At 35.8% G+C, this 27,995-nt stretch overlaps 1 protein-coding gene across 1 annotated transcript in view; it reads left to right on the top strand.

Annotated features, from left to right (window-relative positions):
* Nucleotides 1-27,995, top strand: part of Tif-IA (RNA polymerase I-specific transcription initiation factor RRN3 homolog Tif-IA) — a 308,793-nt gene that overhangs the window by 83,281 nt on the left and 197,517 nt on the right. Inside the window, exon 5 of the mRNA XM_090397940.1 lies at nucleotides 8,334-8,436. Within this exon, the coding sequence (XP_090254066.1) occupies nucleotides 8,334-8,436 (103 nt within the window). The remainder of the gene's footprint in view (nucleotides 1-8,333; nucleotides 8,437-27,995) is intronic.

Genomic DNA, 27,995 nt, shown 5'->3' with positions numbered 1-27,995 from the left:
AAACTCATCGAGGGAGTTTTGGGCTCCCTGGAGGTGTCTACAGCTCTCCATCTCCACCACCTGCAAAAACTGCAGCTACATCAACACCATCTACTGCTCACCACCAATACTAGTATTTTCACAGACAATCATAACCATCCATGCCAATGGTGGGTTTTAAACCTGCAGCCTTTTGTCTGGGGAGCGGATTCGCTAACCACTCAGCCAACCAGGCCAGCTGTTTTGCTGTCATAAAGTGCTATACTTCATATATAAGTTTTTTCCTTAGTTGTAAACTTAAGTTTCCTTTTAATACCTTTTACATTTTATTGAATTGGTTTTTTGCTATGCCTATTCTTATCTTTGTCTTCTTTTGATTTTCCTTCTTCATTTATTGTACTCCCTAGGTATTTGTGATTCTTTACTAGTTTTATCTCTTTTCCATTTAATTCAATTTTCTTTATGATCTTTGGTTTCTTGCTTGCCACTAGAATTGTTTTTTTCAACATTTATTTTCATGTGGTATTTATTAAATATTTCTTTTGATTAACTTTTTTTAGTCTTCTTTTTTTGCTATGAATGCAATATCATATGCAAATCTCAGGCAAAATATTTCCTCTCCACCAATCTTTATGCAACTGTTTGTCTTTCCTTTAACTTCTCTGATGGCATTTTCAATATATATGTTGAAGAGTGATGATATGCACCTTTGTCTTACTCTACATCTAATATGTATACGGTTTCTTCCTTATTATTTGTTCTTCTGTATCCCATTTGTCTTACATATATCTGTTTGATTACTCTTCTATCATTATAGTCGATGTGACTTTTCTTCATAATATTCCACATCATCTTCCAATTAACTTTGTCAAATGCTTTTTCTAAATCCATGAAGCATATGTTTTTTGGTTTAGTTCCATTATTTTTGTGATTATAGTTCTCAGGCTTAGTGTTGCTTCTCTTGTTCCTTTTTCTTTCCTGAATCCATATTGGTCTTCCTCTAGTTGTGGATCTGTTCTTTTATATATTCAGTTTTATATTATTTTTAATAGGATTTTGCTGATGTGTGTAATTAGGGCTATTGTTCTGTGTTTGGTTAAATTAGAGAGCATTTGCTTTCTTAGGGATTGGTATTATCGGGGATTTTTTGAAGTCTTGAGATCTCCATTTTCATGTATTTTAGCTATTAGTTCAAATATATCATTTTTTGTTTCCTCATCCAGATTTTGAAGAGCTTCACTTGGGATGTTATTGATTCCTGGACTTTTCTTCTGGCTTATGTCTTTAAGTGCTTTTTCAAACTCTTCTTTCATTATTGATGGTCCACTATTGTATTCAGCTCCTGTGTCATTTTCTTCCTGTTCTTCTCCTTGATACAGGTATTCAAGATATTTTTTCCATTCTTGTAATATTTCTTCAGAACTATTGTCTTCAGCTTCTGTGTCATTTTCTTCCTGTTCTTCTCCTTGATACAAGTATTCAAGATATTTTTTCCATTCTTGTAATATTTCTTCAGAATAAATCATTTGTTTATTTACCATTCTCATCCATTAAGGCATGTGTGGCCTTTTTCAGTTTGTTGCTGATTTTTGTTATTTGGTTATAAGCTGTTTCTAGATTTCCTTTATTAAACAGTTCTGTCTTCTTACATTCTTCATGGAGGTATTCTTCTTTTGCTTGCTTACATTTTCTTGTTATCAGATTTTTTAATTTCTTGTATTTTCTTTGTGTTCTACTTTTTCTGTATTCTTGCATAGCCTCCTTTCTCCATTAAATCTAACATTTCTTCACTTATCCATGGTTTTTTTATATTTTGCTTTTTTCTTCCTAGCATTTTGTTACTAGCTTTTAGGATACTGTCTTTTATTTGATTCCACTTATTGTTATTGTTTGCATTTTCTTACACAAGAAGGAAACCACCAAAAAAACTAACACTAGTTTTTTGGTGATTTCCTTCTTGTTTCACTAAATTTGACTTGGTTTTTAAATCTTGCTTTAACCATTATATAATCAATTTGGTATCTGTTTGTGCCTTCCAGGTGTATCTTCTTCTTTTGTGTATTTGGAATATTGTGTTTGTGATTATTAATTCCTTCTGTTTGCTGAAATCTACTAGATGTTGTCCTCTGTCCTTAGCCAAATTTCCTACAGTATTAGGGATTTTGTGAAGTCTTCTGGGAGATTTCCATTTTCATATATTTTAGCTGTTAGTTCAAATATATCATTTTTTGTTTCCTCATCCAGATTGCAAAGGTGGTGAAGGTAACCCAGAAGATTGCTGCAATCCTGAGAAGGATGCTGACCTGCAGGGATTAAAGAGTTATCATTCCATTGTATAAGACCCTGATCAGACCACTCTTAGACTATTGTTCTCAAATTTGGTCCCCAGGATTTAAAGGGAATAAATTAACTGTGGAAAGGGTACAGAGGCAGATAACAAAAATGGTTTCAGGACTGTACAATGGCTGAGGGAATGTGGACTGCAGAGTTTGGTAGATTGAAGGAGAGGTGATGTGATTGAGACTTTTAAACAGTTACAGGGTGGACACTAGGGAGTTCTTTCGCTCGGTGTAACACCAGGGAGGAGCGATGACGAGGGGCCATCCCTGGAAGTTACGGAAGGAAGCTGTGTGCAAGAGGGTGAGGAGTGGTTTCTTTGCTTGGAGGGTGGTTGAACCATGGAATGCATTGCCTGATAGCGTGGTGAGATCAAGAATGATCAATCAAGGAGTGGTATGATAGACTTCGTATTTCCTAAGAAGGACCTCCCACGATGAGTCTCTTGACTTCATGGAGGCCTGAATAATAATAATCATTATCCTCCTATCCTTCTCCTATGATTGTGTTCCAATCTCCCGTTATTATTATGTTGTCTTTGTTTGAATGTGTTCCATTTATCTTCAATTTGCTCATACATTTCAGCTATTTCTTCATGTTTATGTCCAGTCGTAGGCATATAAACCATTATAATGTTCAGGTTTACTGGTTCAGATTGGATGCTAATTGCCATGATTCTATCACTGTGTTTGATTCTTGTGGTTACTTTTTTTGCTTAAGTACTTGAGTATAATTGCTGATCCTGCTTTTCCAGGGATGGCCCCTTGTCATGCTCCTTCCTGCTGTTCTACCAAGCGAAAGAACTCCCCAGTGTCCACACTGCAACTGCCTCTCAACATTTCTGAAGTGACGACTACAGAATGTTATCCTGTAGTCGTCACTCCAGAAATCACCTTGATCTTGCCATCTTGTTTCACATATTCTCAGTATGTCGATATTAAGCCTCTTCATTTCCTTTTTGATGTTTTCAAGTTTTCCCATTTCTAATAGGGCCTTCACATTCCATGTTCCTATGTTCGCATAATTTTTCTGCTTCTTTCTGTCTGTATCAGGGTTTCACTGGTTTATGACTTGAGAAGCTTGATTTCTTCCCCTGCCAGGCATGACTCCTCTCAAGGAGGCCCCAATCCTGATCTCATTTTGATTGTTTCTATTTCATGCTGCTTTTTCTAGGGATATTAATGTTGTAGTTTCCCCTTACTTTCCACATTGCAGTGTTACAACCCTTAGTACTATAAATTGGTCTGGCTTGTTTCTAGTTATGAGCCTTTCTAATATCAATTGTCTTCAGCCTCAGGCCAGTACTGGTAGTTGCTGCTGCCCACTACCAGGGATTGTATCGGACTGTTCTGTTGTAAGTAATGGAATGGCCAAAATATTACATAATCTGTTGCAAATATGCAAGGCAAGAAGGCAGCTGTAGAATGCATGTTCTGCTGTTTCCCAATCAATAACAGATGTCACAGATTGGATCTCTGATGTTCAAGTACCTCTATTTGATGGTATTGACTGCAAAGTAACCATATGCAATTCTCCAATCAAGGTACCTCCTGTTAGGGTATCCTTGGCACTTCAGTAAGTTATGAAACAAAGTGCTGTTATCAGTACCCATCTGTGGAAGTTTGCATCGAAAGAGATTATTTCTTTATACCAATTTTTACTTTTTTTTAATGGAAAGAATGTCAATGTCATTGTGTTGTAGCAGTCTTAGAGTTAAGCACTGAATGTTGTAGTATTCAGGAACAACTCAGCTTTTTGAACTTTATAATCATTTACTCCAAACAGAGGAAGTTGAAAACCCAAGTAGTATAGGAGAAGGTCTGCACATGTATGAGTGGTCTTCAATGTTTTATGGATTTTGGAAGCTGTATTGCTTAAATAGCAGAATTTTAAGATAGGAAGCCCAAATACTCCATGCTTCTTTGGTAGCTGAAGAAATTCCTTTTTAACTTCTTGGTATTAACTGGACCAAAAAAATTGCTCAAGCTTACTACATATTGCTTTTATTCAGCTTCTGTGATGCCTATAATACTTATGTACAACTGAGGAAGATTATGGTTTTGAGTACTATGGCTTTAGACGAAAAGGAAAGTGTTCCTATTTTCCTGTCTTCTAAGAGTTTGATGTTCTTGTATATAAGTTCTTGAACTGGTAATATTGGGTAGGTGGAGAAGGGAATTCCAAGTATACTGAGGGGTTCTCTCTTAGGGGTTAGTCGAAAAGGAATGTCTCCAGGATTCCACTTTCCAAAAACTTTTAATTTTGTCTTGTTTGCATTAGTAGTTAATCCACTGATCTTGCTGAATATTTTCAAAATACCAAAAAAAAGATGTATATGGAATCATCATCCTTCAGGTTGCCTACTACATTGTTGGCATATGTTAATACCTTATCTTCCTTCATAGTTGAAGGAACTGTTATTCCTTGCACAGTTTGTGTATTGTCGACTTCCTGTAAGAAAGGTTCAAGAGCCAATGCAAAGAGCAATGGAGTAGAGGGCAACCTTGCTTGATTCCACATCATCCAATTTGCTGGATGATGTGGAACAGAAAGGGATGTCATACATAATGAAATGCTTGAGTAAATTTACTGATTACGCTGCCACTTTTGACTACTTTTTCATATTAACTAAGCATCGTAGATCACATAGTAGAAACAGATTAAATTCTACTGCTCGGCATGGAACTCCATACACCTGTGTGCTTTTAATTATGTATCTCATTTCCACTTTAAGTCTGTTATTGATAATGTGGAACAATATCTTGTAGTCAGTATTAGATAGAGAAATAGGTCTTCAGCTTCTGATTAAGGTGTGATATCTGTTAGGTATTGGAATGAGGATCGTATGGCTTACAACAAATTCACTTGGTATGTGTCCTGATGAGAGAAAAGAAATAAACAGTATATCTAGAATGGGAAGAATAAAATCCCAGCCTCATGGTAAAGTTCTATCCCTAGACCATCAGGTCCTGGGGATTTTCTTGTTTGTCATTCTTTATAGGCTGTGTTAACTTCAGATGCTGTAATGGGTCTGTCAGGCCATTCTTGGAGATGAACAAGAAAGCAATTAATGTTCCAAAAGTTATCATTTCCCACAGTCGACCTTATATCTAAGTAAAGCCGTCTCTAAAAATTCGGACGATCCCTAGACCACTCCATAGTAGCCGAAAGACTGTCCAACTCAGCGTTGGCTCCACTCAGTGACGGGCTCTCCCACCACCGAGCACAACTGCTCGTTTTCCAGAGAAAAGCATCTACCGACACAGCCCCTCACCGGGCCATGCCAGAATCGCCTTCCCCGGAGACTCAAAATGCTTTCTCAGGGCAAACCCCCCAAAATCAAGCCCCCTTCAGCAGAAGCAAAACTTTGGAAGAAACCTAAGAGAGCAAAACTCATAATAGCAATAGCTGAGCCTCAGTTAGAACTTCATTGGCTACAGCATTTATTGAGGTCTCAGCAGGAGCAATATCCAGGAATTTAAGGTTGAAGTAATGCACAAGTCATATTTCCATATACAAGTAGCTAAAAGGTGTCACACCTTATTATTAAAATACTTTGGATTAGAGATAGATGTTGAAAGTTTTTCCACTTGGTTATTAATTAAAGAAGCCAAGAAATTTTATTCCTGGTTTCGTCGTCTATCCAAGTGCAAGCAAGTGCTATATTAACCTAAATATATGAGTTTGCACATGAGGTAACTTCAAGACAAGGCAACTCGTATATTTAGGCTAATATAGAGGCTAATGACTTCACATCGATTGGCTATACGAGTTGCCCTGTCATGAAGTTACTTCATGCACAAACTTGTATATTTAGGCTAATATAGCACTTGCTTGCATTTGGATAGAAGATGAAACCACGAATAAAATTTCTTGGCTTTAATCTGTTTTAATCTGTAGTATACTTGCATGATAATAGTCATTGTTTATAAGTTTTATAATCAGTTCATACATGTGAAAGATTGAAAACCCAGAGCATGTTACTATTGGTGCTACAGTGGATTGAGAGCTAGATGATGCAGAAACGTTGATCAAGAGACCAAACTCAGAAAATTTAAGGCTTTTCAGGCTTTGAGTAAACCTGATGTGCCCCTTCTCTGCAAGGGGAAGGGGGCACATTAGGTTTGTGGGATAAAGAAATTCAGGTAATTATCTCTTAGCAACTGTATAAATTCCACTTTCATCCTGTCATGCCCACTTTCCTCTCTTCAATCTGTCCCCGTAGCTTACATATTAGTCTGTCCTCAAACTAACAGCTTCACTGACATACTTGTTTTTGCACTTGGGAAGCATGCTTTCATCACTTTCTCATTAAGTATAACTCTTATCATTAAATCTCTATATAATATTTTGTCTTTACTCCTAGTTTCTTCCACTCTCATACTTTTCCTATTCACTTGTTCTTTCATTATCTCCTACCACATGACAATTGTTTCTCCTGCTGACTAGTTCATGTTTTGTCCTGTGAAGGATGCTATTTCACTCTTTACTGTCCCCTCATCACCCATGTTACCTTCAACCTTCATTTATGCTCCCATACATATTTTGCCTACTCCTTTCACATTCTCTACAACGTCTTACCCTATATCATTCATATATTAGTTACCTTTTAGTTATTTTGTTACTAGTACTACTTTAATTATTTGGATAGAGGATTGCATGCATTTAGTTTTTATAGAATGTGTAACATGCTGGTTGAAGAGTAGATAAGTTATCCACTAGGCCTGCCAGTTTAACAAAGTAATTATTATCTATGTAATATTAAACAGATAATTGTTTTCTTCTTTTGCATTTTACATTGATGATGCTATATGAGACAGTCCAATATTTGAATACCACAATTTTGTTTTGAAACTAGTTTTGATTCCATGTGGATATGTAACTCATTCAGTATTGGTAATCTCCAGTTACCATTATTTCTTCCAAAATGAAGACTATTTTCAAATTAAGCATAGCTATATAAATTCACTTCTTAGAACAGCTCTTAAAGTTTAAATTAGTAGGCTTTTGTGATTTTTATTACTTGAAAATATAAAGTACAAATTGACAGAGTTGTCACAGTTTGGCTTAAGCAGTTTTTTAGCTTTTGAAATTCACTCTTGGTTATAAGAAGATATCCATTTATATTAATACTTCCTCTGTATTAATTCATCATCTAATTCCTGACATGTACCCTCAGGGGTGTACACAGTATTATGATAGTACTACATAAAAATTACATAATTACTAACTTCCTTTCGACTTTTTACGGTATCAGTACACCTAGACTTTGGTCTTTCTATTGATCTTTTTCTTCTCATCCTGGCAAAAAAAAAATACTCCTTTTACTAACCTGTCCTCTCTCATTCTGTTTAAATGACCATACCACCTGAAATTAGTTCTACTAACATATTCCTGAATGCCAACAATGTCCAATTCTTTCCTAATATCCTCAGTTTTAATGTGATACTGCCATTGATGCCATCTGTTCACTATCCTAATCCTTTACAGACCTCTCATATTTATGGTCTCCACTGTTTAATCAAGTGTTTTATTTCTAACCCAGCTTTCAGATCCATAAGTTAAAATTGATTTGAACACTGTCTTCTATACAGCTGGTTTTCTGTTTTCGCTAATTGCTTTCTTATTTCATATATATTTATTCATATATTCAACTTCCTACCATATCAGCTTTGCTAATTCTGCTCTCTTATTTCTATATTTAGTTTGCCATCTTCACTATAAATTGTACCTAAATAGTCAAAATGTTTTGTTCCACAAGTTCTCCATTCAGAATTCTGTTGATGCTTTCAATGTTTCTACTGTTTTTATTGTATTTTTATTGTGGATTTTCATACCAAATTTATCACAGTAGTTTATATTATGATATATTACATCTAATGTGTATTAATATAAAATGTATTGATTTTGAATAAGTTTGTCTAATTTTTAATAAGTGTATTAATTTATTAAATATATCGTTTTTAAGGTCATTTTTACAGTATTGCAGCATTAATAATTATTTCACTTTGATTCAGATTCGCAGTATTCTCTTAATCCTGTTTTCAATTCAAAAATTGTGAATTGTCCATCTCAAAAGGTTCATCAGCTGCTGATTGGAATTTTGTCCTTAGTACCAGTGTAAGTATATTTATAACCTTTTTTTTAAAATACTTTATTTAATTGATAAAATTTACTTACTTCAAATGGCGCATCAAGAAAGTTAGTGAATAGTAGCTTAGCCTCCCCCCCTTCCCAGATCAGGTAATTATATATTATCTGATGAAAAGATGACAAGATGAAATAGTACAAATTAAAATATTACTTTTTGAACATATATAGAGATTTTCTGTATATGAATTTTTAAGCTAATATGTACAGATGACATTATTATACTAAACTGGATGAATAACATAAAATCATTTTATTAAAACCTGACTAATATTTGTATGTCTCATCTTGCATCTTAGAGTCTATACAGATGTACAAAATATATTAAAATGAAAGTGATCCAACAAAGGTTAGAGCCATATGTGAATAGAGAAAAATGCCACAAGAACAGGCAGGCTAAATTAAGGAGAGGTAGAGGAACTAGAGACCAAATGGCAAACATAAGATGGATTATGGAAAGAACAAGAGAATATCAGAATATTTAAAAAATCTTCTTACTGTGGTTACGTGTGTATGTTTAGTCATGAATGTCCCATGGGTTTAGGGATATTAAGAATGCCATACGGTTCAAATTGGGTCTGTGACGTAGGGCTTCAGCACTTTCTTTATATAAATGTTCATCTTTATATAAAGATCTATGTAGTAGTTTGGTCTTTTTCCAAAGGATCCTATGGTTTGGGTTTTCAGTTTCGTGTTGTGCGAGGCCAGATTTCTGTGGTTTGATGAGACAGATATGGTCTTGATGTTCCGAAATGCATTTGTGAATGGATCTACCTGTCTGTCCATAGTAAGACAATTTACAGGAACATGAGATCTCGTACGTGCCAGGTAGCATCAGAAGTGAGAGTTTCTCTTTAGGAAAAAGTAACCAATTGTAGATCTGGTTGATTGGTTTTTAGGTAGCAGCCAATTTATATTTCTTCATAATTTTTTAAAGACTTTTGGAGATGCCTTTGACATAAGTATGGGAATCCTACAGGCTTGTTCTCATCTAGGAGAACAAATGATGTGTGGGGAAGTGACTGATTTTTTTTTTTTTAGTTGTTTTTGAATTGTATCTGTTTTGTATGGCTATACTTTTGATTATTTCCAATTCTTGGTTTCACGATTCTTCGGAGGAGCAGAATCTGCGTGCTCTGCTTACTAATGATTTAATGATGCCAAATTTTTGAGATGGATGATGAGCCAGAATTGTGAATATAGTGATCTGAAAATGTCAGCTTACGACAGATAGAAGTGGAGATGGAACACTCCACTTTTGGGGACAGAATTATTCTTAAAACTAAAACTAATGTTAACCACTACCGGCCAAGACGTCTATCTATAGACGTCAAGTTTATCATGGATGCGAAGTGCATATTAAAATTGTAATGCCATTGATATTATATTGAAATATATGATGGATACGAAACATATGAGGATGCGTATTTGATCCATAATGGCCGGTGAGGTGGTTAATACATTGTTAAAATAATGTTATGTTGAGATGTCACACATTCTTCATTTTCATTGTGTAAATTTATCATCATAATGTAGTTCTGTGAATTTTAGGCCTTATGTAGCCCCACAAAGCTGATTTAGGTTAAGACTGATTCTCATTATGCTGAGTCAACCATCGTGCCATTTCCAAGGCATTCTTTAAACTTAGGAATGCACCTCTTAAATTCATTATATAGTATTTTTGGTAGTTCCGAGAAAACTTGTTTTCATTTAATGTGGAACATACCAGGCCAGATTTATGTGTACTTTTTTTTCACATCCGTGGTATTTTCTTTTGTGCAAATTTCTCCTGAACACCCTGTTTGTCATGATATTTTGTCCCCACTGCACTAATCTAACAAAGTAAAGGTAACAAGATATATAGATCTTGTTACCTTTAGTGTGTGGGATATATATAAAATATGCTTAGAATGGTTTATGTACATGTGGCTTTTTGAGGGATTGATTAGGGTGCTAGAGTTATCTTTGAATGGTGAATCTTTTTTCAGATGTGTGAAGGCTATTTTGAGATTGCTGTTTTCTTGTAGTTTATATCTTCTTGCATATTTGTGAAGGTATCAGTTGTTTGTTACAGAATTTTGTTAACAGTTTTAAATTGTAGCAACCTCCATTTCTTGTTCTTTTCATCACTGAATGTATAGTACATGCCCTGTTTTTAATGGTTTATATGATGCCTTGTTTCTGGTCATGGAATACTTAGAAAAGATGTCCATTAAAACATACCATACTGCCAAAAATATGAGTGTTTTGTCATTGATATTTTCCTCATCTGGCCAGGCACAAAGAAAATACTAAAGTGGATTTACCACTTTTCTGAATAACACTTAAACCCTAAAATACATTTTACAGTACCAATTAAATAAAATGGGACTCTTCTATTCCTTGATATACTACTCACAGTCACTGAACAAAATAGATTAATATTCTCAGTATACAAGAAAAATTCAAAACTCACAGATATCTACTGTTTGACTACAGATGAGAAACCTTCAACACTTCTGTGCATGTTAGAAGAAGACAAATCCATTCCAATAATAGGGTAACCAATCCATCTTGTTGGATGTTAGTTTATTATTACATGTCAGAAAATTAGCTTTTCTTTTATGAACACTCTACTTTTTAAAGTGGAAAATATTTTGTTTGTATAACAGTTGGAAAATTTTAAAAATGATATACAATAAAAAAAAATAATAAACAAAATTTATTTTCAAGAAAGTTTTGTATTAAAAAATAATTATGTAGAAAAACAAATTTTTTTCAAATGCACGTAGCCGTTCTAAAATTACAGTTGAGAGACACTTTGATGTCCTAAACCGATTGTTATTTATGACTTGTTGTGACTCTTGAACAAAACTATACATAAAAATTTTTGAAGGAAAAAAAAAAAAACTTTTATCAAATCCTTTTAATTTTCATAGTCATCTGAATTGGTGTCAATCACCACTTTCACTTACATTAATCACCAAAGGTTTGTGCAATTCTTTGATAATTCCATCTGTGTCCCAATACATATTTTCCAATGAGGCGACATGAGAGCAATGTTTCTTCATTATTTGAACTGTAATACTTTTAATCGCCTGTTCTGAAAACTTAAAGGTTCAACATATATCTCCAGTTACGTTGTGATGACGAATAAACTTCTTCACTTCTGCCAAAACATACTCAATAGCATTAATATCATAATGATTTGGTGGTAGTCTCAAAGGTAGGAATCCATGCTCTTTGAGCATCGTGTCGAATTTAATAGCTTAGTTTTGGGTGAGTTTCTTTTGATACACAATTGGTCTTTTCTCCTCCTTGAGATATCTTGCACTGCATTCTACATAAAACTGGCATTTGATAAGTTTCCTTTTATTCTTTGACTTTCTGAAAAAAAAATCCAATTTCATTAAATATTTCCCTAAAGTTTCTCTTCCAAGGAAAATTAATTTTTTCTTTCAGTGCTGGAATCAATTTAGAAACAGATCGCACTTTTTTTTTTTCCTTGGGCACATAAAATTTGTGAATAGTTCTTATAACATCCAAATCATAATCATTCAAGCTTTGGTTTTCTTTTTCTGACAGCTTTTAGAAGATTTAAATTTTGGCTTATCTTCACCTTTTGATTCCTTATGAATTCTTTTAACAGTTGACTGATACAACAACAATTTCACTTGCACATTTTGTGGCCTGAGCAATTGGAACAAGGAGACCGCCTTCTAACATTTTTTTTTTTTTTTTCACAGAATGTTAGCACATTATGCAATATTCTTTGCAAGTACCACTGAAAGATTTAACATCAGAACTTGTTGATGGTTCTTGATCTATCATACAAATAAATATGAAAAAATCACTGCAAAAATGTGACAACAAAAATCAAGCTAGTACAGCAACACACAAAGTACATGATTTTGCATGTTGTTGACAAATTCATGCATTCTTTATTCCTTTCTCCCCTTCAGCATGAATTCACTCTTCTTGGCACTCTGACAGCTACCGTTCTCTCAATTGTGGGCAGACATTACTTTCCATTTCTAACCCACAATCCTTCCTAGAATGAGGTGTCATATAAACCCTTATATAGAAACTCGTATAAAAATGGTCTTATCTAAAAACTGTTAATATCCTACAATAAATGCCTGGCCAACAAGTTCACAAATGTGCTAGAACAGTGGTTCTCAAAGTGGGTGGTACTGCCTCCTTGGGGGTGCTGGAACAATCCATAGGGTGGTAGTGGCCTCTGAGCAAAAGGGAGCATTGAATTGAAGTAAGGGAGTGATCGAAGTATAAAGGACAAAAATTAGGTGCTGAAAAAAAATTTATCATCAAAAATTTTGATGATATAACTGTCATATAACGGAAGTAAATGTCATAATGGTTGCTTTATCTTCCACGGTACCATACAAAATACAAGATACAGCCGATCGGCATTGAAGTCTGGTGACAGGTCTTAACAAGCAAAGTGCTGGCAGGCGTGCACGTTCAAGTGATCAGGATCTTGCAAGTCCAGTATGCATTGGCAAGAACATGTGCATGTTATGATTTGTTCACTGTAGCAATTTGATGTAGTGCATAAAAATTTTAGTGCAGATTCTATATCTAGTCGGTTCCGTACTCGCACGGATTACACACAAAGCAGATTATTGTTGTTCCAATAAAACAGCAGTTTTCACCCGAGTATTTTAATACCTTTTCTTGTAAAAATAATTTGGTTTAGGTATGTGAGAAATTGCATTCTAGCAATTTTGTAAATTTAACTTTTTTTTTTTACAGATAATATCATGGCTGAACCCAAGAAGAAATGTAGAAATATTCAATATTTTAAATACAGCTTTATTCAGTCGCCTACAAACAAAACATTACCAATGTGCCTGATTTGCCAAAAGGTTTTTTAAAATGAATCTATGAAGCCTTCAAAACTAGAAGGACATTTTACAGAAGTTCATACTGATAAAAAAAACAATAAGGATTTATCATAATTTCAAGCACTTAAAAGAAAAGTTTTTGAAACAACCAACCTTGGCAGGTATGTTTTCAGCAGCATCCAAACTAGATGTTGATGGGTTGCACACTTATAACATTTCCTTACTGATTGCCAAATTGGGAAAACCGCATAATGTTGGTAAAGAACTAATCCTACCTGCTGTTGGCGAGGTCATATGCAATGTACTGCACAAGCCAGCCTCTGATATTATCAAGAAAATTTCTTTGAGTAATAATACAGTGCAATAAAGAATTGATGAGCAGTCCTGGAAAAAAAGAAAGGATACAAAAAAATTTTAGCACTTAAGTCTGCAGATACCCTCAAATAATACAGTGAAAATATAAGAAAGCTAAGAGAGAAGTGGCTGAATGAAAATCATGTGAAGATTTTGGTAAGAATTATACAAAGTGAATGTCAGGAAAGTGGAAAACTTTCTGGATTATTATGAAAAAGATTAGAAATGGAGGAGGATACTGTAAAAGTAATAAAAGATGATATAGGTAACATGAAAACTGATGACTGTGGATGTCTGGAGTAATTATTTTGAGACTTAAATTCAAGAGGAATGCACATAATAGTATATATCACTACATGAATTAGAAAAAGCTATCAAAAGTCTGAAATGTTGAAAGGCAGTTGGAGTTGACCAGAAATGCTCAGATATGGTATAACCATTTTATAGTAGCCTAGCTGCATAATTCAGAACCTAGTCAGATGGTTACATTAAAAATGATTGGAGTAAAACTCTCATAGTTTCCATCTGTAAAAAAAAAGGTAAATAAAGCTGAATGTGAGAATTACAGAGCACTTTCTCTACTAAGTGTTCCAGGTAAAATTTATGCAAAAGAACTTGAGAAGAGGGTAAGAAAAATTCATATAGAGAAACCTTTTAAAGAAATAAACAGAGTTCAGAAAAATAGAGGTGGTAAAGATCAATTTTTATTTCATGGCAAATAGTTGAGAAATCATGGGAATATAACATGAATCTTTGTTTAAATTTTGTAGATCTGGAAAAGACATACGACAAGGTGTTCATAGAAAGCTTTTTAAAATGCTACAATTATGTGGGATAAATGTAACATTATATAGAGCAATATACACTGCTTGAAAAGAAGTCATGGGCACCATATGACTTCTTTTTTGTTATGGGCACCATAGTGTGTGGAACTAATAACCATGGCACCACCATAATAAGATGTAAGACCTTTTTGCTGCGATCATTGCAGCAATCTTATGAGGCATACTTTCCACAAGCGTATGATTGCGATCAATGGGAATTTTGGATCATTCTTCATGTAGGCATGTAATGAGGTCCTGAGCTGTTGTCAGGCAGGTATTTCTCGATCTCTCCCAACGCTTCATCCCGCAGATCTTCAATAGGGTTGAGATTAGGACTCTGTGGTGACACTGATGTCTACAAACCACACAGTTATAGCAGCAGCCTTATGATATGGTGCATTGTCTTGCTGAAAAGAGACAATGGTTAGCTCCATAGAAATTCTACAAAGTAGAAAGCATTGCATTGCCCTGTTCAAATACCTCTCTGAGTTCAGTGTTTATGACACTACAGAGGTTGGTGGCCAAATCAGGAAGAATAGAACCATACCCGCACAACACCACCTCTGTTAACATGTTGGGGTTACACACTTTGGTAGGAGATGTTTACCAGGCATTCGCCACACCTGTCCATCTGCTCAGTAGAGGGTAGAGCATGATTCGTTGCTCCATAACAGCTTTCTAAACTTCCATGTCCTACTATACATGCTCTTTCTACCACTGAATACAAAGCTGTATGTTGATTCAGGTAATGTGGAGCTTGCATATTGCAGTCCTACCATGGAAACCCATGTCGTGAGCCGAGCCTCAGTTCTGAATGTTTTTGTGCAGATTCATGTTTCAGTCGATGCCTGGAACTCTGCTTTTAATGTGTCGACTGATGAATTGCAGTTTTTGCATATTATCCTTCGTGGCACCCTACAGGCATGTTTGGTTAGTGTGGTAGGTTGTCCACTGTGGGTAGCACTTGCAGTGAACTCCCTGTACTTCCATCTCAGTATGATATCACTGATTGTTGGCCTAGGATGGCACAATTTGTCTACGATTTGCCGAACAGATATGCCTGCAACATGCTATCCTATTAAAATGATCTTTCAGACTCGGTCAGTTGCCTTCACACAGCCATTTCATGCCTACTCAGGAGCATCATATTTCTCAAATTTATATTAGCTAGAAACATGTGACTCGTTATATGGCATGATGCACCTTGCCCATTAGACTGTCTGTTCACTTTTTTTCCAGGCAGCATATAGTCTATATTTAAGTTGTAAGTCAGCAATTAGAATTCAGGCATAAAACAAGGGACTATGCTATGTTCACTCTTATTCATTATTTATATGGATCACATTATGAAAGAGTGAAATTAATCTTGATATTAGAATCAGAGATGTCAGAGTTAGCCCTTTGCTTTACGGAGATGGCAATGTACTCCTAAACATGACCAGTGCAGCTCTTCAGGATTCTCTAAACAGCTGTAACAAATTTGGCATGGAAATCAGCAATAAAAAGACTAGAAATATGAAAATAGATAGGAACATAGAAAATTTCAACTACATTCTCAATGGAGAACCTATAGAACAAGGAAAATATTTCAGCTATTTAGGCCCAGTTAGGCTCCATTAAAAACTGAAGATGGAAAGTTAAATATAGACAACAAAATAAGTAAAGCTGGTATAATTAGAGCAAATTGTATAAATTTTTATGAAATAAGAATGGCAGTAGTCAAAACACCTAACAGTATATAATTGTACAAACCAATTTGAAGTTATGGAAGTGAGAATTTGATTAGAAATACAACACTTCATAAAAGGCTAGAGACCATGGATATCTGATTTTTGAGAAAAATTATGGGAATTAACAGATAGCATCAATGGCAGCATGTTAAAAATAAAGTTACCAAGATCGTGTGGAAAGGCTTATGTGTTCGTCACGCATGTTCATGTTGATTGGATTTTAACAGTATAGATGCAAACACAGATTGATAAGAAAATAACTATTTATTAACGCTAATATTTTGCCACTATTATATCCAGCATCTTCAGAGCATACAAACAAAGTTTGTTACAGTAGCAAGACAACCGCAATCCGGGTAACAGTGGAACTAGTAAGACGTAAGTCCTAATTACGTGCCATCTAAGTTTTAAAAAAAAAAAGATATTAATTTGGTCTTAGGATGACTGTCTCCCAAATCTTTGGTAGATTTATACAGCCATACTTGTTGAGGTTTGGGGTATGTTTCAGGGCTTCTGATTCCAGGAACAACCTCTCTGACTTATAAAAGCTTCTGTGCAGTACGTTTGTTTTTTTCCAATTGATCCTGTGTGAAGGGGTATCCAAAGTATGGTCTGCCAGACCCGACTTACCATAGCGAAAGTGCCGGATATATTTTTTGTGTTCACTGAAGCGGATATCCACGGTTCTTTCTGTCTGTCCATAGTAGGCTTGATGAAATGAACAGGGCACTTCATAGCCTTCTGGATGCGATGAAGGAGTGAATCTGTCCTTAGGTGAACGGATGAGAGTTGCCAATTTCACAAGGTTTAAATACAGTGCATAGTTAGTGTTTGTTAAACACCATAGATATTTTTTCAAATGTGCCTTTAATGTATGAGATGGTGATAATTTTGTTGTAGTCTTCTGTGGTAGATAGTGGGGGGGGGGAGCATTTAGTATTTTATCTATCTTATGGGGATTATAGTCATTGGTCAGGAAGGTGTGACATAGGTGAGAAAGTTCAGCAGTCAGAGCAATGTCATTGGAACAAATTGCTCTAGCTCTATAGGTTAGTGTTTTCAGAATACCTTATTGTTGAGATGGGTGATAGTGTGATTGTTTGTGTAAATATCTCCTTTTATGTGTGGGTTTTCTATAAAGTGAGACTGATAAGGAACCTTCTGGAAGACGTGTGATTAGTGTGTCCAGGAAGAGCAGACAGTCATTGGCTTCCAGTTCCATTATAAAGTGGATTTTTGGGTGCTGCCTAGTTAAATGCACTAAAAATGTATTTAATGTGTCTGGGCCATGTGGCCAAATAGCAAACATATCAACATAGCATAGCCAGAGACTAGGTTTGAGAGTGGCTGTATTGATAGCTAGCTTTTCCTGATGTCCTATGTAGAAGTTGGCTAAGGGGGAAGAAAGGGGTGATCCCATAGCTGTCCCATCTAATTGCATATTTTCCCTTTCCATGTAAAATAACCTGTCTGTACTGTGAATTTAAATAGCTGAAATATATCAGGGAGAAATTGTGAATTTAGTAAATTAAAGGTTTCACTTAATGATACATTCGTGAACAGTGAGGTGATATGAAAACTCACCATTAAATCTGAACTTTTTAAGGTGTGGTTTTCTAAAATACTTTTAAGGTGGGTAGAATTTTTAACAAAAGAGAGTGAATTGTTTGTACAAGTGGCTAGTAGTTTGGCTAAATGTTTAGCAAGTTTATATTTGGGACTGTTTATACTATCTACAATAGGGCGTAAAAGGAATTTTTAGAAATTATATCCATCTTCAGAGCTTACAAACAAAGTTTGTTACAGTAACAAGACAACTGCAATCCGGTGTTATCACACGTCTTCCAGAAGGTTCCTTATCATTATCGGTTTATAGAAAACCCACACATACAGCGAGATATTTACACAAACAATCACACCATCACCCTTCTTAGCAATATGGTATCTTAAAAACGCTAACCCATAGAGCTAGAGCAATTTGTTCCAATGCCATTGCTCTCACTGCTGAACTTTCTCACCTATGTCACACCTTCCTGACCAATGGCTATAATCCCCATAAGATAGATAAAATACTAAATGCTCCCCCCCCCCCATCTACCACAGAAGACTACAACAAAATTATCACCATCCCATACATTAAAGGCATATCTGAAAAGATATCTAGGGTGTTTAACAAACACGAACTATGCACTGTATTTAAACCTTGTGAAATTGGCAACTCTCATCCCTTCACCTAAGGACAGATTCTCTCCTTTATCGAATCCAGAAGTCTATGAAGTGCCCTGTTCATTTCATCGAGCCTACTATGGACAGACAGAAAGAACTGTGGACTTCTGTCTCGGCGAACACAAAAAATATATCTGGCACTTTCGCTGTGGCAATCGTGTCTGGCCGACGATGCTTTGGATACCCCTGCACACAGGATCAATTGGGAAAAAACAAAAATACTGCACAGAAGCTTTTACAAGTCACAGAGGTTCCTGGAATCAGCAGAAGCCCTGAAACATACTCCAAACCTCAACAAGTATGGCTGTATAAATCTACCAAAGATTTGGGAGACAGTCATCCTAAGACCAATTTAATATCTTTTTTTTTTTTTTTTTTTTTTTTTTTAACTTAGATGCCACCTAATTAGGACTTAATCTTTGTGTTGCACGATACAATTATTCATACTAGTCCCACTGTTACACCAGATTGCGGTTGTCTCGCAACTGTAACAAAGTTAATTTGTATGCTCTGAAGATGTTGGATATAATACCAGCGAAATATTAGCGTTTAAGTTAATAAATAGTTATTTTCTTATCGATCTGTGTTCGCATCTGTACCGTTAAAACCCAATCAGCATGAAGTTACTAAGACGCCAACATTATTAACATTTTTAAGAATGTGTGAGCAGAGCTAATCTAAAGGTTATATGATCACTTAAACAGAATGGACTGGAAAAATACCCAGAAGAAGGATCTGGGTGGATTGATTTAGTCAGAAATGTCCTAGAAGACTGAAATATTGCAGTTCGTAAAAGTAAGACTAATTTGTAGGAACATTGTTGATAGGAGATTAGTAATAATGGAAACTTAATTGTGTAGTACTGTCATAGTATTGTGTACAATGCTTGATGATACATATCACGAATTTATGACAATAATATAGTATTTAGCCAGTAAAGACAAAACTTCTATGTTAAATAGGAATTATAAGCACATCAAAAATAGAATTCTATGTGATCCATCAGAAAGTTCATGAATGTATATTGCACATATTAGGGAATTGATGCACAGGTAATAGTTATTTCAGTTTCATTTCATCCTAATACGTGCAATATAATATATTCATTACGTGCTCAAATTATTGAGCACGCTCATCTCGCTAAGAAATTCAAACTTAACTCTGTGCCACATTTGGAAGAATGACATTCACCCTTTTGCTTGTGAACACTCAAGTGTCTAGGATAAACAAAGTTACTAAACTATTTCTAACAAAAATGATTTTGACAAAAAAAAAATAAAAAATAGTGAAACTAATAACTGTTTTGCAGGGTATTTTGATCTGAAGAACAAATCATGACCAAATTCCAATTATGTATCCTCTATGGATATACAGCCTTCCACTAGTACTACAACAAGTGAAGTTTATTTCAACTTCCTGTTGACGATTTTCTTCGAAATTAGTCTATCTGTCAGTACTCTAGTATTGTCATTTCTTGTACTTTAGTCTTCTAAGGCACTTATAACTGCATCATCCACCTTTAGGTCTTCATCAGGGTCTTTTCCCTGGCATCAAATTCCTGTTTTACTAGCTTTTCATTTCCCATTCTGTGTAAGTGGTCATACCACCTGAGATTAGCTCTTCTAATATTAATAATGTCAAGTTCCTTTCATATTTGTATTTGCTGTGGTGTAATAGAATGGCCTTCCTCCTGCGTATCCTGTGATGGGTGTCCAAAGCATGCTCACAAATCCTAAATGGCTATACTGGAGAAAAAAGATGTAGTGTCCTTGTGTTCAGAAATTCTGATATTGGCTGTCCTACCTGTTTGACCATAGTAGAACAGTTTGCAACTGCAAGGGATCTGATAGGTCTAGAGAATGTGGGTGGTCTTTGGTGGAGTGGATAAGAGATGCCAATTTTTTTCATGTTTGCAATTGGTCATAAGGTTGTATTTCCTAAAGATTTTTGTTAATTTTTCAAATGTGCCCAATATATGGAATGGTGATAGATCTTGAGTAATCTCTGCTCTGAAGAGTTCGGTAGTTAGGTCACTGTTATCAGAACTGGGTTTTTATAATCCCATATTGTTTAAAAATGAGGTGTGACTGCTGGTAAATATCTACTTGCATGTGTGGGTATTGTGTAAGTGGAGAATCCAGGAAACTGTCTTACTAAGGCCAAACAGGCAGGACAGCCAACATCAGAATTTCTGAACACATCTGATTTCACCAATACAGCCACTCAGGACTTTCTGACCATGCTTTGGGCACCCACCACAGGATATGAACTTATCTGTTACACTGCAGCAAATACAAATATGAAAGCCTATTCCTTGAATCTGCCTCATCCCAAAAAAAACTTTCCAAAGATCAACAAATTTCGGAAGCATTCATCCAGGTTAAACATACCCAGTTTAACCTGCTAGAGGATGCCGTTGAGGACTTTAGGTTATTTTGATCGCCTTTCTTCAGCCAATTTGCCAGTGTTAGTGCCTGTGTGCACATATTGTTTTGTGATTCCTAATGATGGCAGTGTAACATTGCTGAAATATAGGAAAGTATTAATGAAGGTTTTTATAATTAATATTTTAGTATACATTATTTCCTGAAAAATAATAGGTTTATACATTGGTTTCTCATAACCATCTACCAGAATTACTATTATCCACAGAGATACCATTACATGCATGGCCTGTCAATACAGCAAGCAGAACTTGAAGATATCCAGTCAACTAAATAGATTAGCCTTTTTAAAATGCTGCTGGGATAATAACATTGCCCTGAATTGTTTAATTGAATAATAACATTGTCCCGACTTCTGCCACTATCAAAGCTATCCATACGTTGTAAGAAGAGCTTGTTGCGGTGAATGTCGACCTTTGAATGATCCTTTCTGTTGTCTCAAACACTTCAGCAGACAAAGAATTTCAAAAAATACAGTTTTGGCACATCAAGAAATACAAGAATCTGAAAAAAAAAAAAAAAAAAAATCCTAGGCTTCCTAACCTCAATTACATCCTAACACAGTAATAAACTTTGGGTTTATTCCTTCACCAAGAAGCAACTAGCTCACTCACACATGGCCATAACTATGCACTAGCACCTAAAAAAAAAAAAATTTCTGCAGAAGAAAAAATGATCCACTTAGAATGAGGTATCATCGGTCTTCCCAAGCATATTGCTGACAGTACCAGACTGGATGTAGCCAATGTACTCTCATGCTAATCCACCAAAAAGCAACCTATCAAGAAAAGAATTTGAAGCCAACAAGAGATTAAAAACAACTTCATAATAGTAATTACCAAAGTAGATAAGTGTCACTGTGGTTTTAAACCAGTTAGATTACGCAGGTAAATTTGCCTCCTTACTTCTTGATCATTCTAACTACCTCCCTGTAGACTATGATATTCCACCAGTACTCAGACCAGAACATTACTTTCCTTAGAAAGTTACCTCTTGACATCATCAAATTCCTGCACTCATATACCCTCAACAAGGGGTGTACAGGATATGATAGTACTACATGAAAAATTGACATCATTACTAAATTCCTATCTACAATTTTCCTCTAAATCAGTCTGTTACCCATCAAGACTCCAACATTATCAGATCTCATATTTCTATCTTCCGGGGGCACTTTTTACTGTATCAATCCGCCTATGTCTTAGTCTTCCTGTAGGTCTTTTTCATGCCAACCTGTCAGAGAACACTTGTTTTGCTAATCTTTCCTCTCCAATTCTGTTTAAGTAACCCACCTGAGATTAGCTCTGCTGATCCTGAATGCTGACAATGTCAAGTTCTTTTCAAATATCGTCGTTTTTAATATGCTATTGCCATTCATTCCATCTGTTCATGTCCCTAATCTTTCTCACTCTTATATCTGCGGTCTGTAGTATGGTCAAGTGTTTACTTCTGACCCAGCTCTCAGATCAATAAATTAAAATTGGTTTGAACACTGTCTTGTACACAGCTAATTTAGTGCTTTGACTAATTTCTCTTATTCCATATAAATTTATTCAGTTGATTTTCTACCATTCCAACTTTGTTGATTCTGTTGTCTATTTCCATAATTAATTTACCATTTTCATTAAAAATCATTCCTAAGTGGCTGAAATGTTTTACTTGTTCTATTGCCAGCCTGGTTGGCTGAGTGGTTAGCATATCCGCTCTCAAGCCAAAAGGCTGCAGGTTCGAATCCCACCATGGGCTTGTATGTTGTCTGTGGAAATACTAGTGGTAGTGGTTGGCGGTAGATGGCATTGGTGTAGTTATGTTCAGTTGGTGGATTGAGTGGTTGAGACAGTTTGTAGAGCAGGTGCCCTCTCTTGATGAGTCTTTGGACTCCCTGGATGTGTCAAATAATAATAATTTGTCCATTCACAATGCAGTTGATATTTTCAGTGCTTCTACCTATTTTCATCTTTGTTTTGTTATTGCTGACTTTCATGCCATATCTATTACAACAGTTATTCAATTTAGTAAGAGAATTCTGCAGACTTGTAGTGGATTTATTTAAAAGTATAACATCAACTCCATAATTACTAGCTTTGCTCTTTTCTCCAAATTTTCCCAAAATATATTTTTATGTCTGACAATCATTTCCTACTCTGCTATTTAGATCCCCAACAAGGACCAACTTTTCCTTTTACATTATGCCAGTTGATTTCATTAAAGCCTCATAAAATTCCCCCACTTCTACCTACATGCGGATGAAGTTACACTTAACATCATCTGCATAAAGCAAAGAGCTGAAATTAATATCTCCAACTTTGATATCAGGTTTAATACCACATTTCCTTCATAATGTGATCCATATAGATAATGAATAACAGAGGGGATAATGTACATCCTTGTCTGATACCGGATTTAACATTAAACCAACTTCCTGTACTTCAATTTTAACTGCTGACTTACAACTCAAATAAAGACTAAGTATTGCTTGATATAATGCCCTACTGACATCATATGACTGCTGCGTTTTGAATAACTTCTCTCTTGGTACCTTGTCATATGCCTTTTCCAGATCTGCAAAACTTAAATACGGATCTTTGTTATATTCTCATGATTTCTCAACTATTTGTCGTAAATTGAAAATGTGATCCTGACAGTCTGTTTGGTCTGAATCCAGCTTGTTCTTCACCAAGCTTTTCTTCCAAAACCCTTCTCAACCATTTCTCAAGTATACTTGCATAAATTTACCAGAAACACTCAGTAGAGAAATACCTCTATAATTCGCACATTCAATTTTATTTCCCTTTTTATATATGGGTATTATGAGAGCTCTACTCTACTCCAATCATCGGGAATTTGTCCCACTGAACTATGTAGTGCAGCGACTGTAAGACTTTTATACCACCATACTTCAGCATTTCTGAAGTATTTCATTTCATTTAGCAATTTTTTGAAGTAATTACTCCATACTTCAAGGATATCTTTTTCACCTGTTTTCATGTCACCTTTATCATCTCTAATTCCTTTTACAGCACTCTTTCCTCTATTTCTGAGGCTTCTTCAACAACCTCCAGAATATCTTGCCACCTTCTTGATATTTATTTTCTTTGTTCTTACCAAAGTCTTCCCATGACTTTTGTTTAGCTAGTTTCATGCAGTGTTTTGCTTTCTTACATTTGTCACTGTATTCTCTAAGAGCACAAACTGACTTGTTTGCCAGTAACTTTCAATATGCTCCTCTTCTTTTCTTTCACTGCCTCTTTAACTTCCTGTGTCCACCATGTAGTTCTGTTTTTTTGCTGTCCTTGTAGACAACCTCACCACATGCCTCTCTGGCTGAATCAGTCAGTCTTTTCTTCAGTGCTTGCCACTGAATCTCCAAGGTTTGGTTCCTGTTCTCAAACTCTTTCATTTTTTCTTGAATAATATTTTTGTATTTTAGTCTACAGCTCACATCTGAGAGCTGCGCAACTTTTATTTGCTTTAAAACTTCCTTACATGTTCTTCTTTTCAATATATAATTCAATTTATTCTGCTCAAGACTAAATGGTGATCACTTCCAATTTCAAATCCTCTGTACACCGGTGTCCTGCACCAGGGAGAAAACGTCACTATCGACAATAACATAGTCAATGAGACTTCTTATTCCTTGCCTCTTCTCTTCATGTGAATTTGTGCACATTTTTATGTTGGAACATGGTGTTAGTTATAACCAGTCCATATCCTGAGCAGAAATCTGACAGGTATTTGCCATTGTTATTAGCTTTGCATTTTTTTCTCCAAATTTTTCCAAAATATCTTTGTATGTCTGACAATCATTTCCTACTCTGTTTAGATCCTCAACAAGGAGCAACTTTTTTTCACTTCACTATTCACCTTTTTTATTGTCTCAGTTGCTTTCTCTAATGCCTCAACTTCCTGCACTTCTACCTTAGTAGAACCTTCTGTGGGACCATAGGCACAAATCTCACTGTAAAGTTCCCCATTCTGATATTTGCCCATATCACTCTACTTGATATTGCCTACCATTCAAGTAGATTAGTCTCATATTTAGTGTTGAATACTATGGCTACTCCTTCTTTTCCTTGATTGTCATTGCCTGAATATAATATTTTGTCTTTATTGTTCAGAAAGATCTCGCCAGTTAGTCTTTTTTTGTTTCAGTCTCCCCTATTATGTCGATAACTGGTAGTTATCCGATTCCTCAGCTGACTCCATTTCTTTGCCATTTAGGCTTATGTTGATAGTATCGATCTTGAACTCTGGTGACATTGAGTTGGTGTATTTTAGGATTTGTTCCAGTAGCTGACTTTTTGCTATTTGCCCTGGACGAATGGTTGCCTGGGCAAACCATTCACCAGCAGTCATATGAACTACCAAAAATCCGTAAACAAAATGTGCCATTACATCCCATTGTGGTTGGCAATGATTCACTCATATACAAATTATCCAAAGAGCTCACGCAGTATACTGGCAACACACCCTCACACATATAGAAAAACTCGGCCCACTTTAAAGCCAGTATAGAAAACCTCGCATTCCCACACAAACAAATGTAATAGTCAGTTTTGATGTCTCACTCGGAGATACCTTAAACCTCATCCAAGTGATATTTTCACTCCTGATATATCAGTCCTGCTTCACTTCACTATTAACTTGGGCTATTTGTTTGGCAAGGAAAATTCTACAAAAAGATTGGGGGGGGCACTCATAGATTCTCCACCCCAGCCAACTTATTCATGGTGACCTTTGAAAAAAAAGTCAAACTCTGCCCACATAAACTCACTGTATGGCTACACTACATAGATGATGTGTTCTCCATTTGGCCACATGGCCTGATACGCTCCACAATTTCTCAAAACATCTAAATAACATCTGAGGATCCAGTTTATCTTAGAAAAAGAAAACAACAGTAGTCTCCTATTTCTAGACACTCAGATTACATGCCAGCCTAATGGATCTCTATCATTCTCCGTTTTACAGAAAACCCACACATACAGGTAGATACCAGTCACCAGCAGTCATCCCCATCCCAACAATATAGATTTCTAAAAATTCTGTATGTAGTTGTGGTTTTCCCCTTTGTCGTTTCTGACCCTAGCTGACTTTGGAGGCATTGCCCACAAAGTGTTCCTGGTGAGATTTTTTATAAGGTAGATCACCATTGCTTCCCCTCATTTTATCCAATCTCAAGACTAGCATATAGCGGGGATGTATTCATGACTGTAATCCATGTGTGTGCGTGTTCATCGGGCTAGCTTGCCTGTTCTGGGGGGATGAAAAATTCAAGTTTGCAGGTGAAAAAACCTCTACCTCTGTATGAGACTGGCTAATTCACCTTTTGACAAAAGAGACCGGATAAAGGTTTCTCACGTCACTAATGGGAATTGAACCCAGGTCTTTCTAACCGAAGGGCTTCATCTATACTGACTTAACTACGGAGGCTAAAAATTCTATATAACGGCAAAATTAATCACTTCTGATAAGTGTCTTAACTACTGAACTTGACCAGATCCTCAACACTCTTTCAATCAACGGTACAATCTCCCAAAAATATTAAGATCCTGTAACCGCAATGTCCCCTTCAGAGCAGAGATTACTCAAGATCTATCACCACTCCGTTTATCCTGGGCATATCCAAAAAATTTACAAAAATCCTAAGGAATTACAATCACTTACAGACCACAAAAAGTTGTCATCCTTTATCTGCCCCCATCAAAGACAGCCACATTTCTTAGAGCCTACCAGGTTCCATGCATTTGCAGACTGTCCTGTGCCAAACAGGCAAGACAGCCAATATCAGAATTATCTGGACAAGTACTACATCCAGTTCCATCAATACAGCCACTCAGGACTTGCTGACCTGCTTTGGACACCCACCACAGAACATGCTGGAAGGCTATTCTGTTACACTGCAACAAATACAAATATGAAATGCTATTCCTTGAATATGCTTCAGTCCTGAAAGACTTCAACAAATTTGGATGATTGAGGCTGTCCCAAATTTGGGAAGCATTCATCTAAGATCTTCAGCAAATTGGCCAAGACTACCCAATTTAGCTCACTGGGGGTGCCATTTAGGATTCTAGGCCCAACTTCAGTTGCCTTTCTTCAGAGTAATTTGCCCAGTGTTAGTACCTATGTGCACATATTTTTTATGATCCGGTTAGAGATAGCTGGCCCATGGCTATCACTAATTTTAAGCAGCATCCATTGAAGAGACGGCAAACAGGTGACACCATCTTGTGGTCCTTAAAATTAACACAGTATTATTGCCTGAAATAATGTGACTTATGTGGTTCATTTTTTTGACTTTATGATGGGATGAAAACCAGAGTTTCCAGGAGAAAAATCTTGCTTCCTCATGTTCAAGATTGACTAACTTAGGAACTGATTGAACAGAGTGTTAGAGAACTTTCTCTAGTTGGCATCCAGAATGAAAATATAAACAACAGTCTTTGGGTAGCCTATCACTGTGGATGCAAAGGCTTCTGACAAATGGATAATGGAGTCTGAAAAGAAGGATGAAACCGTTGTTGATACAAGCAAGTATGTAAAAAAATTTTTCATTACTTCAGCCAAATGTGGATATAAATTTATTGCCAGCATACTAATAAATTATATTACACAAAACATGTTTTATAAATTTTGTACAAATTAAATTGCAATATGGTTTTGGAAAAAGCTAGAAATTCCTTAAGAAAGTAGTTAAGAAATTAATGTATAGCTGGAGAGACATTTCATTATGGAATATGTCCATTCCGAACTGTGTAGCAGATCTCACAATGTCATCCCATGCTTAGCACCAAGCAGTTCAGGAGTTCTTGAGGCAAACTGGCGTACTCCTTCAAGCAAGGAAAAGGTTTTGTTTATTTTCTGGAAGGGAATTTTGAGCAACGGTCTGTCTCCCTATTCTGTCAGAAATGTGTTCTATAGGATAAAAATCTGGGGAGTGTGCTAGCCACTTAATTCAATTAATACCCTTGGTCTCAAAGTATCTCCACTGCTTGTATATGATGTGGTGTGCCATTGTCATCTATAAAAATGAATTCTTTGCCTACATCTCTATGGAACAATCAAATATGACATTGAAGGACTTCGTTTCAGTATCATTTACCA

The sequence above is a fragment of the Typopeltis vanoorti genome, chromosome 9 (assembly GCF_054136105.1).
Source record: "Typopeltis vanoorti isolate ZY-2024b chromosome 9, IOZ_Tvanoo_1.0, whole genome shotgun sequence".
NCBI lineage: Eukaryota > Metazoa > Arthropoda > Arachnida > Uropygi > Thelyphonidae > Typopeltis > Typopeltis vanoorti.
This window is presented reverse-complemented; position numbering and strand designations above follow the sequence as displayed.